Raw genomic sequence first — 19,025 nt, 5'->3', positions numbered from 1 at the left:
TGCCTTGGTGAAACTGGGAGGTTCCCAGGGCCCAAATGGGAAAGAGGGTGTTCCTGTCAGCCTGGTGCAGGAGGATCTCTATGTTATGTTCAAAGAACCATGGAGCCGCTCCTTCCTGCGACTCCTTGCTACTCTGAGCATGGGAATAAGATTAGCTGCCATTCTATGATTCTTTTAGGCAAAATGATTAAACTAAATTAAATAAACTGCAGGGCAAAGTGAAAGGGGCAACCTCTTAAAGGGTGCGGGGGGAAGCCACCCGAAACATGTAAAACAAAGCATACAGAAAACTTAAAACATTAAATCAAAACATGATTAAAAGTGTTAAGTGTGCACCCCCAGTCCCTGCAGGGCCCAATAATCACAGAAGGCCTCAACAGTGCCAAAAGAGCAGCTGCCTGCTTAAATGGACGTAGACAGCCAATTGGGCTCATTAATGCCCCAATCAGGGGCACTGTTGAATCCTCACTGGCATTTTTCTGCCAGCAGTTTGCCCCACCCCCTCCTCCAAGGCTGCACACTGATTGGGACCAGACACCCTGCTGCAAGCCAGGAGATGCATTGAAACAGGAAGCTTCATTCCCCTACGTAAACTGCAGGCTGCAAAAGCTGTGCCCACAAGCCAACCCTCCGATGGGGCTGGTAGCATCAGGATTCCATCTACTATCCTGAGCAGGACGGTGAGCTCAGGGACAGCCAATTAGGAAGTTGTCCCCTGGAAGGTCACACTGCTGGTCACGCTCCCAGCAAACATGGACTCAGAACATCCACTGACCCCAACTTTGACCCCACAGTAAGATCCAGCCCCATCATGTTTGATACTGCTGACCCTATCAGTATAAAGTTGTTTGGACTGTGACTTTTCACCCAAACCCCAACAAAAATTATAAACATAAAGTAAAGTTTATTTACTTATTTGTTACAAGTAAGGCTTACATTGCACACTGCAATTAAGTTACTGTGAAATTCCTCTAGTCGCCACACTCTGGCGCCTGTCTGGATCAATGCACCTACCCAGCTCTTCTTTCACAATGTGGGAAGAAACCGAAGCACCCGGAGGAAACCCACACAAACATGGGGAGAACATGCAAACTCCACACAGTGACTCAAGCCGTGAATCGACTTTGGGTCCCTGGCGCTCTGAAGCAGCAGTGCTAACCACAGTGCTCCCATGCCACCCATATTTAATTAGATAATTAGAGTGCAATAGGTTTGAAGAACCTTTAGAATCAAGTTTAATATTTTACACTTCAAGTGGTAAAAGCCTCCCCATTTTCCATTTATGAAGTATATTTCAGATTGGTATGTTATACGATTGAAGCATAAGGCAATATCTCATGCTGCCATGTTTTATAAGAAAACAAATGTAAAGAACAAAGAGGGCAATGTTATCAACATACTGTGGTGCAGCCCCTGTTATGGAAAACTATCAAAGATATGGTAAAGTTTTACTCTATCAAAAGCATAATTGAAGCAAAATACAATCAAATAGTAAAGAATGGAAATAGAGCAAACAATTAAAAGGAAGGAATCCAAAACAAATTATGCCATTGTCTTAAGAGATGGAACAAAGAGAGGTATAAAATATGAGACATCCTACACTGCATGGCAAGTGCACCACTGCTGTCCAATTTCCCCATAAAGTACAACCGTTAACTTCGATAGTTATAATCCTGCATTTAAAAACCATTAGTTTGTATACTGTTAGTATGTATACTGACTCTCAGCATGTCTCACAAAGGAATTCCCAGCCATCCAGAGATATTCTGAATAATACATGAAAGATTGCAACTCAGCCACTCCGACTATGTCTGATAGAGATTCTATCAAATGGTAAATATTGTAATAATTAATTAAGTGCCACTTTACCAAATATTGTACAATGAAAAAGGTTTATGGTACTTTCTTACAAACTTGAATCTGATTCAATACAAATAGATAAAAATGGTTTTAAAGGAGCTTTCCATTAAAATACAATTAATTACTAGCCTCTGGAAGGTCTGATGGAGAACAATTACTTTTCCTAGAACCTCCACTGTTATTTAATAGTCTAACTAAAGTTAGCAGATTAAGGTTAATAGCTAGTAACTAGTGCGGTTTTTCATTAAACAGACAGTTTTTAGTTGGATAATCTAACAAATCCTTTAACATGGCAATCAGATTTCACGTTTAGGTCTTACAAAGTTTATGCAAGAAAAGTGAATTAAGCAATTATCCAGGAATTTGGAGCTGCGTTTAAGACAGTTTTCATTCAATAATTTTTGTTTGCTGCTGACTTAATTCAAAAACTACGATTGAGATGGGAGTAAAATGGACAGCCTGCGAAAGCCAACATGGGGATCCTGATGTGTAATTAACCCTTGCCCATTGGATAGAATACAGGCATGACACTACTTTCATGCTGCCAGGCTCACCTGTCAGGGGAAACATTGAGCCCGGTTTTACTATCAAGTTGTGCCCATTTTCAGGTATGAAAACTTAAAGTCAGACAGGTGGTGAGTAACGCAACCCATGCCCATGTCCATGCTGGTTCCCCCTTTATCAAGGCCTGAAATCTGTCACCTTGACATTGAGCGTGTCAATTTCTCTGCCTCTCTCACCACTTACTCCAGTCTCCCTGTGAACTTGCTGCACTCCATTCTCTGCCCGAAGCATTTAAATTGACTTTATGAGCTGCACACCCAATCTGACTGGCACTTCCCCCTTTATCACTGCATTCGCCCATCCAGATTCGGCGCAAAATGGACATGCTCCATAGAAGTCCGATTTGGGCACTCCAATTAGTGAGGAGTAAGTACCGTTCTTCTGATGGCTCTCTGCTTGAAATCAGTGGGTGTGGGTACGACAGCTCTCTGCTTGAGATTGGTAGGGGGGAGAAGGGGAGGTCTGCTGCCACTCTACCTGTGATCAGTGACAGGGAAGGGGGGGGTCCGCTGCCACTCCGCCTGAGATTAGTAAGGAGGAAGGGGGATCCACTGCCACTCTGCCTGAGATCGATGGGAGTGAGGGAGGGGAGGGGCTCACGATCGGTCTGGGTCGCAGAGGGGATGGGGGCTAAAGGGGGTCTGTATTGTTGCGGGGATGGGGCAATATCTGTGGGGGCCAGGATAAGGCATTATCCGGCCTGGGAGTGATGTGGCAGGGGAGCCGTATTCTATCATTTTTTTCTGTGCCTACGCAGTTGGAGGCATCGATCAGAGCTGCAGGATTTCAAATGCGTTAAGCCCCACTCACAGGCTTCAGAATTGTTGATATTTTTGCAGCCAAAGTGTGTATGGGGACATTTGAGAACAGGTCTAAAAGTCGGATCTGAAACATTCCCACTTTCAAGCCCGCCCAGCACTCTGAATCAAAATGGTAAAATAGGGCCCATCGTATCTATATACAGCCACCGTATGCTCTATTAATTTTGTAAGTTTCAATTAGGTCATTGCTCATTCTTCAAAATTCCAGGAAACAGAAATCTAGTGTAGGATTCTCCAGTCATTCACATCAGCAGGATTCTCCCATCCTGCTACAGTGAACAGGGAGAGATTTGGCTGATTGCTAAATTCTTCATTCTGTTGGTCAGGGACTGAAAGGGACAGCTAAAGTCTGCAAACTCTGCTTAAACTGGAATAAGCTGAAACTTGAAACCAGGCTGAACTGGTTCAACTCAGTTCTGTAAAAAGTACAAAGGAAATATTGTAAGACATAAGCCCTTACTTAACTGGAGAACAATGAGGTAATCCTACCTAGGACCTTTGTCCAGGGCCAATGAGGGGAAGACACGAAATAAGTGAGGAAGTTTATACCAGCAAGATAGCAGATCTTGGTAAAGATCAGGAACAGGATAGGAATGAGGATTCCTGAACCAGCTGCAGTGCAACTCTAGAGATTAGCCACACAGAAGACAAACACCCTGTGACAAGAACGAGGAGATGGCATTTGGAGGGAGGGCGAATGCCTGGCTGGTGTTGGCTCTCCTGATCGGGTAGTATCTCTCATATTCTGTGATTACTCAGGAATTAACATTGAAACATAGAAATTAGAAGCAGGAATAGGCCATTTGGCCCTTTAAGCCAGCGCCACCTTTCATTTTTATCATGGCTGATTATTGAATTCAATATCTTGATGCCCTCTTTCTTCTATATCCCTTGATCCCTTTAGCCCTTGAAGCTGTATCTAATTTCTTCTTGAAATCAGGCAACGTTTTGGCCTCAACTACTTTCTGTGGTAGTAAATTCCAGACATTCACCCCCTCTGGCTGAAGAAATTTCTCCTCACCTCAGCTCTAAAAGGTTTATCCCTTATCCTCAAACTATGACCCTGGTTCTAGACTCCCCCACCTTTGGGAACGTTCTTTCTGAATCTACCGCGTCTAACCCTGTTAGAATTTTACAAGTTTCTATAAGATCCGCTTGCACTCTTCTAAACTCCAGTGAATATAATCCTAACCAACTTATTCTCTCCTCATACGACAGTCCTGCCATCCCAGGAATCAACCTGGTGAACCTTCACTGTATTCCCTCTATAGAAAGGATGTCCTTCCTCAGCCAAGGACACCAAAACTGCACATAATGACACCATGACATTGTCATGGAAACCAATCAGAGTGCATTTAGACCGCATAGCTTTGATACAAACTGCACACTTATGTTCTAACCAGATATTTGATTTATATGTACACTGCCTAACAACACTAATAAAGCGAATTACTAACAGACAGACTGCCTCCTCTTCTCTTTATATTGAGCTGATAAGATGCAGAAAACAATCCTCTCTGGCAGCAGCGGTAGGGCATAAACAGCTGGAGAATTCCGACCCTAGTTGCCTTCATCTCTCCTCATAAGAGAATCTCAGGGAATAATCTGATAAACCTCTGTTGAACTACCTCTACAGCAAGAATTTCCTTTCTTTCATAAGGGGACCAAAATTATGCACAATACTCTCGGTGAGGTCTCATCAAGGCTCTATACAGTTGCAGCAAGATATTCTTATTCCTGTTCTCAAATCCCTTTGCAGTGAAAGCCATATCTTTTGCCTTCTTAATTGCTTGTTGCACCATCGTGCCAGCTCTTCATGACTTAGAAGGACTTGAAACACCATTAAATTCAATTGTACTCTCTACTGCATTTTCTGCTCCCAATGTGGGCTCCTCTACATCAGGTAGACTAAATGCAGTCTGGGTAACCACTTTGCTCATCCTGCAAATATGACTCCATCCTTTGTATCATGTCACCAGGTTGACACATTACCAGGCTGGTTGTGGGGATGGCAGGACTAATGCATGAGGAGAGATTGACTAGATTAGAATTGTTTTCACTGGAGTTCAGATGAATGAAGGGGGATCTCAGAGACTTATAAAATTCTAGCAGGATTAGACAGGGTAGATGCAGGCAGAATATTCCCGATGGTGGGGGAGTCCAGAACTGGAGGTAAACCATTTAGGACAGAGGTGAGGGGACATTTCTTCACCAAAGAATGGTGAGCCTGTGGAATTCATTACCATAGGAAGTATTTGATGACAAAATATTGAATGTACTCAGGAGGTGGCTGGACATAGCACTTGGGTGAATGGAATCGAAGTTTATGAGAAAAAAGCAGAATTAGACAATTGAGTTGGGTGATCAGCCATGATTGTAATGAATGGTGGAGCAGGCTCAAAGGACCAAATGGCCTCCGCTTGCTCCTATCTTCTGTATTTCTGTATTACTAGCCATCTCAACCATGCACCTTGCACTCCTGCCCATATGTCCATTCTTGGGCTGCTGCAATGTTCCAGTGAATTATAGAATCATAGAAGCCCTTCAGTGCCAAAGGAGGCCATTCAGCCCTTCAAGCCTGCACCAACAACAATCCCACCCAGGCTGTAGGTCTGTAACCCCACATATTTACCCTGCTAATCCCCCTGACAGTAAGCAGCAATTTTGCACGGCCAATCAATCTAACCTGCACATTGTAGGACTGCGGGAGGAAACTGGAGCAGCCGAAGCAAACTTATGCAGACACAGGGAGAATGTGCAAACTCCACACAGACTGTCCCCCAAGACTAGAACTGAACCAGGTCCCTGGCACTGTGAGGCAGCAGTACTAACCACTGTGCCACCATGAAGCTCAACACAAAGTGGAGGAACAGCAACTCATCTTCCAATTAGGCACATTAAAGCTTTCAGGACTCAACACTCAGTTCAACAACTTGAGACCGTGACCGTTCTCCATTGTGACACTTGTTTTATATTCAAAACATTTCCTGTCCCAGTGCAAACTACCCTCCCTCACTGTGCCATCTGTCATTTGTTCTTAAGAATCGCTTTCATTGAGCCTTTGTTCTCCCATTAACACATTCTGATACTTTATCTTTGTGCCGCTACCAGAACTTTCTTCAGCCACTAATGCTTCTTCTGTCTTGTGACCGACACATTTTTGTTGCAATTTCTCCTCACTCCCACCAATTACTGACCTTCTACTCTTCTCCAGTTGTTCCACACGGTATATAATGCATCACATTCCTTCCTCGCGGAAGAGTCAAGACAGACTCAAAACATTAACTTTGTTCCTTTGCACAGATGCTGCTGATTTTTTCCAGAATTTTCTATTTTTGTTTCGGATTCCAGCATTCGGATGCAGTATTTTGCTTTTATTCACTAATTTCAAGTTCCCCAAAGTCACATGCCAACTTGACTTGGACATATGACATCCATTCCATCATTGTCACTTGTTGAAAATCCCAGAATTCCCTAGCAGCCACTGGCCCAAAAGCAGCAGCACCATCTAGTCCAACTCACTTCCAAGGAGTAGAGCCAGCAGTACAACAAGGAAGCCTAAACATGACAATGAGCCTGTCTTCAGAGCGCTCGGGTGCCATTTTGGAAGGGCACCCAATCTCACAGAGCACTAGGAGACTCCTTCCCTCCCCGCACAGGCATTACCCCTCAACAGTGGTACGTTCCCCCATCTGCTCCCCAACATGGGTTGCCGTCATCAGGGTCTGTGACATGACCCTCCATCATAGCTGCCACTCATTCCGTACCTCCATGATACTGCCCTTGGCACACTAGCAGTGCCAAACCAGCACTGTCAGATTGTCTGATGGCCACTGCCAGGCATGCCAGGTGAGCACCACCAGATGGGCATGGCCTGCTGGGTACTGCTTGGCCATGCCCTCAACCACCAGGGGGATTTGATGGCCTTTGAGCCCCCCTGGAGTGGCCATCATGCCAGGTTTCTTTCAGTGGAGATCAGTAGTGATTTGCACCGGCGTGACCTCCCAGTGGAGAAGTGGGGGACAATCGCAAGCTGAACTCCAGATTAAAATCCAGTTAATGTCATGCTTGGTCATGATCTGGTTCGTGCCAGTAGAAAAGGGCCGGGATGATCGCAAACTACTTGGCGCTGGGTGTGGAACAGATTTTTCAACCAGGTGAACTGTTTTAGTTGTTAGGATTGTACTAATTTCATTTCCTTCAAAATAAAACACAAGGACAACAAATGAATAGTTGCCAGATCAAGATGGCTTGTAATTGTGATGAATACAAGTTCTTCATCTTCACCAAATGATCCTTTTCTATTTAAGATTGTAGTTTTTACACATGCTGGAAGCCAGGTCATGGTAACTTCAGCAGTAACTTACTGATGGTATTGAGCTACTAATTGTCAGTAAAACAATTCTTATATTGTTTTGAAACAAAATGACCATAGATACCCATCACATATAACAAAACAACCTGTGTGTCTGTGTTCAGAAATAAAACCATTGAAATTAATGAATAAATGACAGATTAACATTTGTTTCATTCTGGACATTCTTTGATGAGATTTTTAAATGAATTTACTTAAGTATAATGCAGCATTGGAAATAGACGTTTTGTTTTACAATATGCTGCACTATTTACCTTTAGACTGTGCTGGGGTGATTGACCTTAAGTAAATGTAAGAGAAAAATCAGGCGACTGTATAACAGGGCTCCTCATTATAGTCACCATTCTGTGATACTTTAGTCAAATTTCACACTTGTTTCATTTTCCCTTTGTTCCGGCTGCTTCAAGCTGAGAAAGTTAAGAATCAACAATTCCCCGGCTAGGTACAGCAGATTGCAAACAGAGCAAAGCTTCTTGCTTTTTTCATGGGAAATCTTCCCATTTCCCACAATTCTACCAGATTAGGATCGATTTTGTGCACTGGGCTATTGCTCACTGGAATTAGATTGCCATTGAACAAACTAACTTCATTTTGGATTCTTAAAACCAGCAGTGGGGGAGAAGAGCTTTGTCCAATTGGTCTGAGCTGAGTTTCACCCAGGTCAAAGAGGGAAAAGAAACCACTCCCTGGTTGAATCACTTTAAATCTCACAGAACGATAAGTCATGAGACAGCTAGATTAAGCATATAAATAGTCCTTAACCAAACAAGCTGCTTTGAAACATTAAGATGTACAATTGGAGTCATCACCCATTGACATTTCTGTGGTGGCCATGGCCTCAAGGTCCTGAGACTCATAGAAAAACTCTGCCCTAAATGTCTGATCAAACCATTCCTCAAAGCTTTTTGTGGGACTTTGCTGTTTGTTCGTTTACTGAATTAAAGAAACTGTGCAAAAGCACTTCTGCTCTGTTTTATGTACATTGGCAGAACCAGTTGGTATATATACACATCACTTCACATGCCTTTGCCTTGTCGGATTTTGGATTAGGCAAAAGTTAAACCCTACATAAAGGTTCATAGACTTTGGTCACTAAAGTAAACATGTCAATTTTAACATATTGAAGTACAGAACTCACACTGACAATTGAGTTACCGACAACTCAAAAAATAATCGTGTTAGCATCAAGTTTGCAAATCCAGAACAAATACATGTTTTCTATGGGGGATTCTGGTGGTGGTAATGGGGCCCATCAAGTCTGCTCTGCCGCTTCATCAAGGCTGATATGTTTCTCAAAACCATTCTCCTGCCATTTCCTTGTAACCTTTGTTCCCCTTTACAATCAAGAACCTATCGATCTCGATCTTGTCTTCCACAGCTTTCTGTGGAAATGAGTTCCACATATTCACTACCATCTGGCTGAAGAAATTCCTCCTCATCTAGGTTCGAGCAACAAGGGGAGGAGGTGACGGCCTAGTTGTATTATCGCTAGACAATTAATTCAGAAACTCAGCTAATGTTCTGGGGACCTGGTTCAAATTCCATCACGACAGATGCTGGAATTTGAATTCAACAAAAAAAAATCTGGAATTAAGAATCTACTGATGACCATGAAACTATTATCGATTGTTGGAAAATCCCATCTGATTCACTAATCTCCTTTAGGGAAGGAAATCTACCATCCTTACCTAGCCTGGCCTACATGTGATGCAATGTGGTTGATTCTCAACTGCCCTCCAAAGGCAACTAGGGATGGGCAATAAATGCTGGCACTGATCACTGGCACTTTCTGTGTTGAAGACATTATAGAAGTTGGCTGCAGTGTGATTCCCTCCCCAGTTCAATAGCTTTTATTTTTTAAGCTCATATGTGAAAATTGGCCGCTTTGGAAATTGTGCCTGAGGTTTCACATCTACTCACACACCAGCAGGTATGGTGCCGTCAGCACAGGAACAAGAAATTGGAGAAAACTTGGAGCAGGAGATGGATTTTTAAATAAAACTTTTGCAACATGCTGAAATAAAGGGACTGATACCAGAAATCAAACAATAACAAACTCCCCAGTAACATCACCAGAAGTGATGAAAACTGCACACCACCATTGCCACCTAGTGGTGATTTTAATTCCTCACAAAAAACATCAATTTGAACATTTGGTACAGTACATCTTCAGGTGCTGCGCATTAAATCCTAAAGCTTTGCAAAAAAGCTGTTCAAAAGCAACTTGAATAAGAGGTAAAAGGACATTTCAAATAATGACAATGCTTTAGGTATAACCATCAGCATTCGCATCACCTTCATTTTGCTTTTGGGGCCAATGATGTCCATACACATTCATCCTTCAAAGATTTTAACCATACAAGGATGTATGGGGGTTACATTGATTTATAAAAAGAGGGATAGAATATAAAGCAAAGAGATCACACCAGCAGTTCATAAAGCACTGGTTAAGCCTTAGGTGGGTATTATGGACAATTATGGGAACTACACTTCAAGAAAGGTGAAATGGCCATAGAAAGGGTACAAAGGATGTTAGCAAGATTGAGGGACTTCTGTTATGAGGACAGGTAGGAAAAGTTAGAAATCACTATTTAAGAGAGGATAGAGAGAGGGAACAGGGAACTTCTGGCATCAGCCATCAGGAAAATGCTGGGATCCAGTATTAAGGAGGTGGTAACAGGATATGTCAAAAATTATAATACTATTGCACAGAATCAACCTGGTTTAATGAAAAAAATTGTCTTTGACAAATCTATTGGAGATTTTTGAGGATGTAACTGGCAGAGTAGATGAAGGTGGAGAATCAGTGTATGTGGTATATTTGCATTTTCAAAAGGCATTCAATAAGGTGCCACATGAAAGGCTGGTTGCACAAGACACGGTTCGTGGGGTTGGGGGTGATTAGAATATTAGTATAGTTAGAGTAATGGTTAAAGGACAGAAAAAAAAGAGTAGGGACAAATAGGTCTCTTTCAGGTTGGCAGGCTGTCACCAGTGGTTTGCTACAAGGATCAGTGCTACTCGGGTTTGAGCTTTTTACAATTTATATTAGTGACATAAATGAAGGGACTGAATGTAAATAATTGATGTTTGAGGATGATAGAATGGTAAGTAGGGCAGTGTGATGTGAGGCAGACACAAAGCATCTGCAAAGGGATAGTGATGGGTTCAGTGAGTGAGGAACAGATGGCAGGTAGGAAGAATAGAAAAACAAAATTTGATAAATCATGAGGACCTACTAAAGGTTGACGCTCAGAATAAACTAGGTGTCTGTGTACTCAAAACACAGAAAGGTAACATACAGATGCAGCAAGTAGTGGGGAAGGTATTGTTGGGCTTTACTGCAAAGAGATTGGAGTGAGAGGGGATCTCACAGAAATTATAAAATTCTAACAGTGTTAGACAGGGTAGTTTCAGAAAGAATGTTCCCAATGGTGGGGGAGTTCAGTTATAGTTTGAGGATAAGGGGTAAACCTTTTAGAACTGAGGTGAGAAGAAATTCCTTCCCCAGAGGGTGTGAATGTGTGGAATTCATTACCACAGAAAACAGTTGAGGCCAAAATATTGCCTGATTTCAAGAAGAAATTAGCTACAGCTCTTGGGGCTAAAGGGATCAAGGGATATTGGAGGAAGGGGGAATCAGGATATTGAATTGGACGATTAGCCATAATCAAGATGAATGGCAGTGCGGGCTTGAAGGGTCAAATGGCCTACTCCTGCTTCTAGCTCCTATGTTTCTATGAGTTGAGAGTAAGCCAGGTCTGAATTCCATGCTCCCACCAGTTGATTTTTAGACGGGGTGGGAAGTGCGTGAAACAGGATTCCCTTCTAGTTCCCGCCTGCCCTGAATTCACAGTGATATTGTGCTGGGGTGGCCAAGGCCTGAGACTGGTTTCCCACCCTTGTCCCAATTGATGCCCTTAAGTGGCTACTTATGGAATGTTCCCTGCCCACCCTCAACTTTTAAGCAAGTGGGAGAATTTAGCTGGCGGGAGGAAAGCCTGAAAATGAATGGGCTTAGCCCTTAGGTGGGGAAAAAAGTCCCTTCTGACTGCAAACCACTCCCCCCCTCCACCCCCCGGAAAGTCTGGTGGTTGCTGGATTTCCTTCCCCCCCGCCTCGCCTCTCCCCTGACATCCTATTCCCTCAATTTGCACCCCAGAGGCCTTCCCTTCCCTCCCAGGGATCCCTCAAATTTACCTTGCCGTTTGGCCCTGGGACTTAGGTTCAGGCACCATCCTGAACTTCCTCTTCTGTCCACTGCAGCTCTTGTCGCTATGGGGACTGGAGAGCTGCCACCAATCCGGCAGCTCTATAAGGCGGTACTTCTTCCTGCAGTCAGAGCCTGAAATGGCTGAATGCGATTACTGTCACTACAGAAGTAGTGCTTGATTGACTAGTGGGACTAATGGTGGACAAGTCCCCAGGACCGGATGGAATGCATCCCAGGGTTCTGAAGGAAATGGCAGAGGTGATAGCAGACACCTTAGTGATTATTTACCAAACTTCGCTGGATTCCGGGGAAATGCCGGAAGATTGGAAAACGGCTAATGTTACGCCGCTGTTCAAAAAAGGTAGCAGGCAAAAGGCAGGAAATTATAGGCCGGTTAGTTTAACGTCTGTTGTTGGAAAAATGCTTGAATCCGTCATCAAAGAAGAAATTGCGAGGCATCTTGAGAAGAATTGTTTGATAGAGCAGGCGCAGCACGGATTTGTTAAGGGGAAGTCGTGTTTGACAAATTTATTGGATTTCTATGAGGATGTGTCTAGTGCGATAGACAGAGGGGAACCGGTGGATGTGGTGTTTCTTGATTTTCAAAAAGTGTTTGATAAGGTGCCGCACAAAAGGTTGCTTCAGAAGGTTAGGGGGCATGGAGTTGGGGCTAAGGTGTTAGCGTGGATAGAGGATTGGTTGTCTAATAGGAGGCAGAGAGTTGGTATCAATGGGTGCTATTCTGATTGGCGGTTGGTAACTAGTGGAGTGCCGCAGGGATCGGTGCTGGGGCCTCAGCTATTTACCATTTATATAGATGTTCTGGAGGAGGGGGCTGAGTGTAGGGTGTCGAAATTTGCTGATGACACGAAGATAAGTGGAAAAGCAAATTGTGTGGAGTGTGTGGAAAGTCTACAGAGGGATCTAGATAGGCTGTGGGCGAGTGGGCGAGGACCTGGCAGATGGAACACAATGTTAGCAAGTGTGAGGTTATCTACTTTGGCAGGAATAATAGTAGGAGGGATTACTATTTAAAGGGCGAAAAGCTGCAGCATGCTACGGTGCGGAGGGGCCTGGGGATCCTTGTGCATGAGTCGCAAAAACCCAGTCTGCAGGTGCAGCAGGTGATCAAGAAGGCGAATGGGATGCTGGCCTTTATAGTGAGGGGGATAGAATATAAAAGCAGGGAGGTCTTGCTGCAACCGTACAGGGCACTGGTGAGACTGCAGCTGGAGTACTGTGTGCAGTTTTGGTCGCCGCACTTGCGCAAGGATATTTTGGCCTTGGAGGGAGTGCAGAGAAGGTTCACTAGGCTGATACTGGAGATGAGGGGCTTGGACTATGAAGAGAGACTAAATAGACTGGGCCTGTACTCGTTGGAGTTTAGAAGGATGAGGGGGGATCTTATAGAGACGTATAAGATAATGAAGGGGATGGATAGGATAGAGGTAGAGAGATTCTTCCCACTCAGAAAGGACAACAGGACTGGAGGGCACTGCCTCAAGATAATGGGGTTGCAGTTTAGAACGGAGTTGAGGACGAACTTCTTCACTCAAAGGGTGGTGAATCTCTGGAATTCTCTGCCGTTGAAGTGGTGGGGGCTACCTCGCTAAATATATTTAAGACACGGGTAGATAGGTTTTTGGTAGGCAAGGGAATTAAGGGTTATGGGGAGAAAGCGGAAAAGTGGAACTGATCCAATTCAGATCAGCCATGATCTTATTGAATGGCGGAGCAGGCTCGAAGGGCTAGATGGCCTACTCCTGCTCCTATTTCTTATGTTCTTATGTTCTGTGGGACTCTCTGAGTCAACAGGGGAATGGCAGGAAGAGAAACCCCACCATCCTGAAATTTCAGGCTTCAGTCTTGTAGCAGTTGTACACATCATCAGTCAGACTGATAACAATGGTGGCCTCTATACCTAAGGAAGGATATACTTTCCTTAGAGAGGGTGCAATGAATGTGCACTGAGAAAATTGCACTGGGATGAATACAGATGCACCAAAGAAAGCATTCTTTTCTGGTTATATCAATACTTGGTATAGCTCCTGCTCTGCCCAACACCACAAGAAACTACAAAGGGTTATAAACGAAGCCCAGTCAATCACACAAACTAGCATTGGCACCATTTACACTTCTTGTTGCCTCAGAAAAGCAGCCTGCATAATCAAGGACCCCATGCATCCTGGACATTCTCTCTTCCATCTTCTTCCATTCGGAAAAAGATACAAAAGTCTGAGATCTCATATCAACCAACTCAAGAATAGCTTCTTCTCTGCTGCCATCAGACTTTTGAATGGACCTACCTTATATGAAGCTGATCTTTCTCTTCACCTTAGCTATGACTGTAACACTACATTCTGCACTCTCTCCTTTCCTTCTCCCCTATGTACTCTATGAACGGTGTGCTCTGATGTATAGTGCCTAAGAGACAATACTTCTCACTGCATATAAACACATGTGACAATTATAAATCAAATTGTTATCCTATGTGGAGACCTAAACTCTCATGTCTAGGTCTTATATTGAAAAATACAATATCCTAAGAGGGTTTGACAGGGTAGATACTGTCACTCTCATGCTGCTTAGGCTCTCACAAGGCCACCAGGCAGTAAGAAGAATACAGTTCACAGGGATCTTACATGTGGTTGAGAAATCCTCACTGATTCTCTCACACTCACTTTTACACCTTCATCTCTTGTCACCTTGTGCACAAAGCCCATACAGAGATTCACTCAACACTTACAGAAGGCTGTGTGCTTATCTTCTGCTTGACATCCGTCTTACTCGGTCTGTCCACCCATCTTTATGCAGGACAAGATCACCCGCAACAGGGAGAGATTCCATACAGGAGGGGGGGATGCTGGAAATCAGGCCACTCTCTGCCAGCGAGGAGCAGGGAGCAGGACTGACTGGTGAGAACAGGGACTGTTCCTCCTCCGATGGAGAAATCAGCACCTTACAATAATGAGGCCCCATCCACTAGTCTTCACCCACCTGCCGAGATTGAGTGTTCTTTAATGTAAGTGACTATCCATCTCTTCTCTCTATTACCAGCAGGAAGAGGAGGAGACACACTGGCAGCCCATCAGCCCCAACCCCCCGACCACCTCGGAGGATCCAGAGGACCCACTAAATACAAAGCTGTCAGTGTATTTGCTTGCTTCTCCACCAGTGCAGGGCCACACACCTCGGTGGGATCTAGCTTCAGAGCAGGCTCAGTTACACCATCTGGTCAGCCCAGCAGTGATTCTGGTCCACATCAGGTGGAAGCAGTGACCGCCAAGCCCACTGACACTCAGAGGATTGCTGGAGGCCAGACTCCTGCTGACTCTGAGTCCAATGATGAGCCACTGGAGTCAGCCCTCAGAGAGATGCTGGAGATCCAAAGGCAGCTAGGGGTACAGCAGACAAGATTATCAAAGACCACCAGCAGATAAGAGCGGAGGAGTCCATCCACATTCTTTTCAATGTTGTGGAACTGACATGCCAGCACATCAAGGTCACCATTGGAAATGTGGCAGCAGCCATGGAAACCCTGGTCCAGCAGTTTGTGCGAGATGTGCATGTTTGTGCCGAATATGCACTCAAACCTACACACCATCACTGTAGCGTGAATGGGATGCATCAGTGGCGGTGCAAGAGGGGGATGAGGCACAGAGGAACATGACCAGATGTGAATGTCCTCGATTGTTGACATCACTTTCACTTCCAAAACCCTCTGTTGCTTATCGTTCTGAACAAACCTTCTCGCAGTCCAGCTCAAATGGATTTTCTGGATATACACAAAAGGAACACTAAAATAGATTTATGAGCAGAAATACAGGTGCAATGTGGTTCAAGCTCATTGGACATGAGCACAACTGAAATCTCTGAAGGTTGATAGTCGTTTTCTTTTCTTCAAAAAACAATCTTGAGATCTGAACTATACTCATAGTGCTGTGGTCTCAGTGCAACCAAACTATTTCAGACTTGCCTCTAGCGTAGAAATTGAGTGCTGCAGGAAATTCCACAATCAGTTCCAAACAGCAAGGTGCAGACGCTAGCATCATTTAAACATCATTTCTACATCATTGCAATGCAGGAATTTCAAGCCTCTAATTTATGATTAACTTCACTTCTAATATTAATATTATGTTAATAAACATAATCAACATACTTACATTTTGATAGTTTATGGTAATTTTAGATTAGTTTTCTGTGGGCCTTGAAAATAAGCTGGTTTCTGGCTATGTTCCTTCTCATTTCCCTTCGCTATGAGGTTCCTTTCAGATTACTGGGTGTCTGTGCATGCCCACATCTTAAAGGGAACACAGTTTGTGCGCTGCCCCTGTGTGACATATTCTTGTTTGCTGCACAGTTCTGCATGCATATATCTTTAAACAGAACATTGGTGGCTGGGAATTGCAAAACCCTCTACAAATGTTAATCATTACATATGATATTTATTCAACTTAGATAAAAGGTATTCAATTCATTGTACATTTTATGCTAGGTTCTTCACCATGTTTTTGGCTCTGCAGTTTTAGTTTAGTTTATTTACTAACATCACAAGTAGGCTTATATTAGCACTGCAATGAAGTTACTGTGAAAATCCCTTAGTTGCCACACTCCGGTGCCTGTTCTGGTACACTGAAAGAGAATTTAGCATGATCAATGCACCTAACCAGCACATCTTTCAAACCGGAGCACCCGGAGGAAACCCACATAGTCATGGAGAGAATGTGCAGACTCTGCACAGACAGTGCGCAAATGGGAATCGAACCTGGCACTATGAGGCAGCAATGCTAACCACTGTGCCACCGTTCCACCCCATCAGTTAGCTAATTAGTTAGCTTCCCCCCAATCTCCCAGATATATGTGCAAGTTAGAATTGGGTTCATTCAATCTAAGAAGGGGTGATTTATCTCATTTTGATCTGGTCAAGAGTTACAATGATTTCTAATTGATTCTTGTCAAAAAATAGAATTCTTGCGGAAAAACAATATTTTTTGAAAATCCAAGCATTAGGTTACATCCCCAGGCTGAAATGCAACACTTATTTGATGGATTAATTAGTTTGCAGTCCTTGGTTCAATGCTGTGTATATTTGACATACGCAAAATCTCTACATGTCCAGATGCCTGACTTCAGAAATACAGTCCCCACTGTAACAGTGGCGATTTCCCACTTTCAAGATAAACCATCCTTCTGTCTTCTGCAGGTCTGAATGACACTCATGCTGAGTAATGGGCTGGTTTTCATTGTCAATTTATGTTCATAAAAACAGACTTAAAATGGCATTAAACCATATGTTTGGCTACTATAGTAAGTTTAGCAGGAAATTTCCATCCCATCCATCTGGGTTAAGTTGAAAGATTATGATGAATCAAAGCACCAGTCAGTCTATCAAAATCAGACACTGTATTATTAACAGACACAATGAAGCAGCATGAGGCCTACTTTTGTCCAAATCAACATTTCAAAATTCCAAAAGCTTACACCATTGTAGGAGCAAGCTCCGTCTCCACTCAGGCACAGTGTTTATATCTGTATTGTCACTTCAGATTTCTGCCTCTTTGTTATAGTTTATATATATTCTACAATATTATAATAATTCCCATAACATGCAAAGCAAATCCATAAATTTACATTTTGAGTCCTGTAATATGTTGGGAAATGTGTTTTTGAATCCAGTATCAATGGAGAAAGCGGACGTTGTTGGGGGTGAAATTGAGCAAAATGGCCCGAGAGTGAATTAGCAGTCCATTTTACACCATACCTAATCTTCCACTGACTTTAAATAGAGAATTGTGCACAGTGTAAATCAGTTTGCTGATTCACTATCAGCCCATTTAGTGCTACTTTACCCCCCATTATGTTCACACGCTTTGGGCTTTAATCATTATAAAACCAATCAGTGCCTTTTCCTGGCTTTAATAAGTCATCTGGGCTTCAGGACATTTTAACATATGCACAACACAACAGAGGTGACCCTATTCGACACCAGCTTACTTTTATCCTGGCCCATCTCTAAACTTGAATGCCATTTCCAGATTATTAAAATGTCAAGAGGCATCAGCTTTTTTTCAGCTGTAAGGCTTTATGAATGAAACAATCTAAATGTTAATTTCCAAACAAAGCTAACTTATCCTTTATCACATATGGCTGCAAAACAATCCAATGACCAGTGTGGATTTAGCGTCGCTGGTTGTACCTTCTTCAGAAACTTACCTGACTAAAAGCCTCAGCTTGCAATAAGATGTCCTGTTTGAGGTTGATTGCTTGATTTGCATGGAAGGATTGCTTCTGACTCTGAATGACAAAGACAATTTCATCGATCTCTGTAAAACAAAAAAGTAACATCAAGAATAATGCAGGATTATGTTAAAATGCACAAACCTGTTTTGATATAATTTTCAGCATTAAGAACCATTCCAAAAGGATTCTGTTTCCATATTTTCTTCCTTTGTGAATTTTGTGTTCAGTTAAGTGACGAGATGTAAATTCGGAGCAGTTAATGGATGCTCCTAGTTATCTGAAGGGGAAATGGCAGCACAGCAAATTGCCCTCCAACATGCCCCCGCAATGAACTAGTGTGGCATCTTCCACAAAAATATGAGGGGGAATTTTTCAGTTTTTCGACTGTCAACTTGAGTGGGGAAAGCAGAATGTTATCCATAACGTGCACTGCCAGCTTTTCCTGCCATATTTTTTGACACTTAAATTAAAAAAGGCCAAGATGCAGGTCTCACGATATCATGCTGAACCCATCTCACCAGCAAATTCAACTCTCATAAGATCCCCCACAAACCCATCACATAATTCACCCCCTCACCACTGAACTCCCCCCTCACCAAAGGACTCCCCCCTCACTACTGAACTCCCCCCTCACCACTGAACTCCCAGTATTTAACAGGGGGCATTGCCAGGGCATGGCCATCTCCCTCCCACCCCCAAGGTCGCAGTCACCTGAACAGGACCATCAGGTTCTGTTCGCTAGGTGCAGGTCGTGGGGGACTTGTTGTGATTCACGCCGGCCTGAGAGGCACAGTCCATTGGAAATTAAATGTAAATGGGGATCCTCACTTTTAAAGTCCCCATTGCCTCATTGGCAGGGGATTGCAACATTCATGCAGGTGTCTCCTGCTTGATTCTCCACCCCCTCCACATTCCCACCCTCAAAATCAGGGGTGGAAAATCTCTCCTTCCA

The 19,025-nt window shown here is 43.4% G+C and overlaps 1 protein-coding gene across 1 annotated transcript in view; it reads right to left on the bottom strand.

Moving 5' to 3' along the window:
• b3glcta (beta 3-glucosyltransferase a) overlaps nt 1–19,025 on the bottom strand; it is a 144,973-nt gene that overhangs the window by 100,853 nt on the left and 25,095 nt on the right. Inside the window, exon 4 of the mRNA XM_080197936.1 lies at nt 18,047–18,156. Coding sequence (XP_080054062.1) covers nt 18,047–18,156 — 110 coding nt within the window. The remainder of the gene's footprint in view (nt 1–18,046; nt 18,157–19,025) is intronic.

Source organism: Carcharhinus amblyrhynchos, chromosome 10 (genome assembly GCF_965287045.1).
Source record: "Carcharhinus amblyrhynchos chromosome 10, sCarAmb.v2.hapA, whole genome shotgun sequence".
In the NCBI taxonomy this organism is placed as follows: Eukaryota; Metazoa; Chordata; class Chondrichthyes; order Carcharhiniformes; family Carcharhinidae; genus Carcharhinus; species Carcharhinus amblyrhynchos.
The sequence above is the reverse complement of the archived record's forward strand: the minus strand, read 5'-3'. Positions and strand labels throughout refer to the sequence as shown.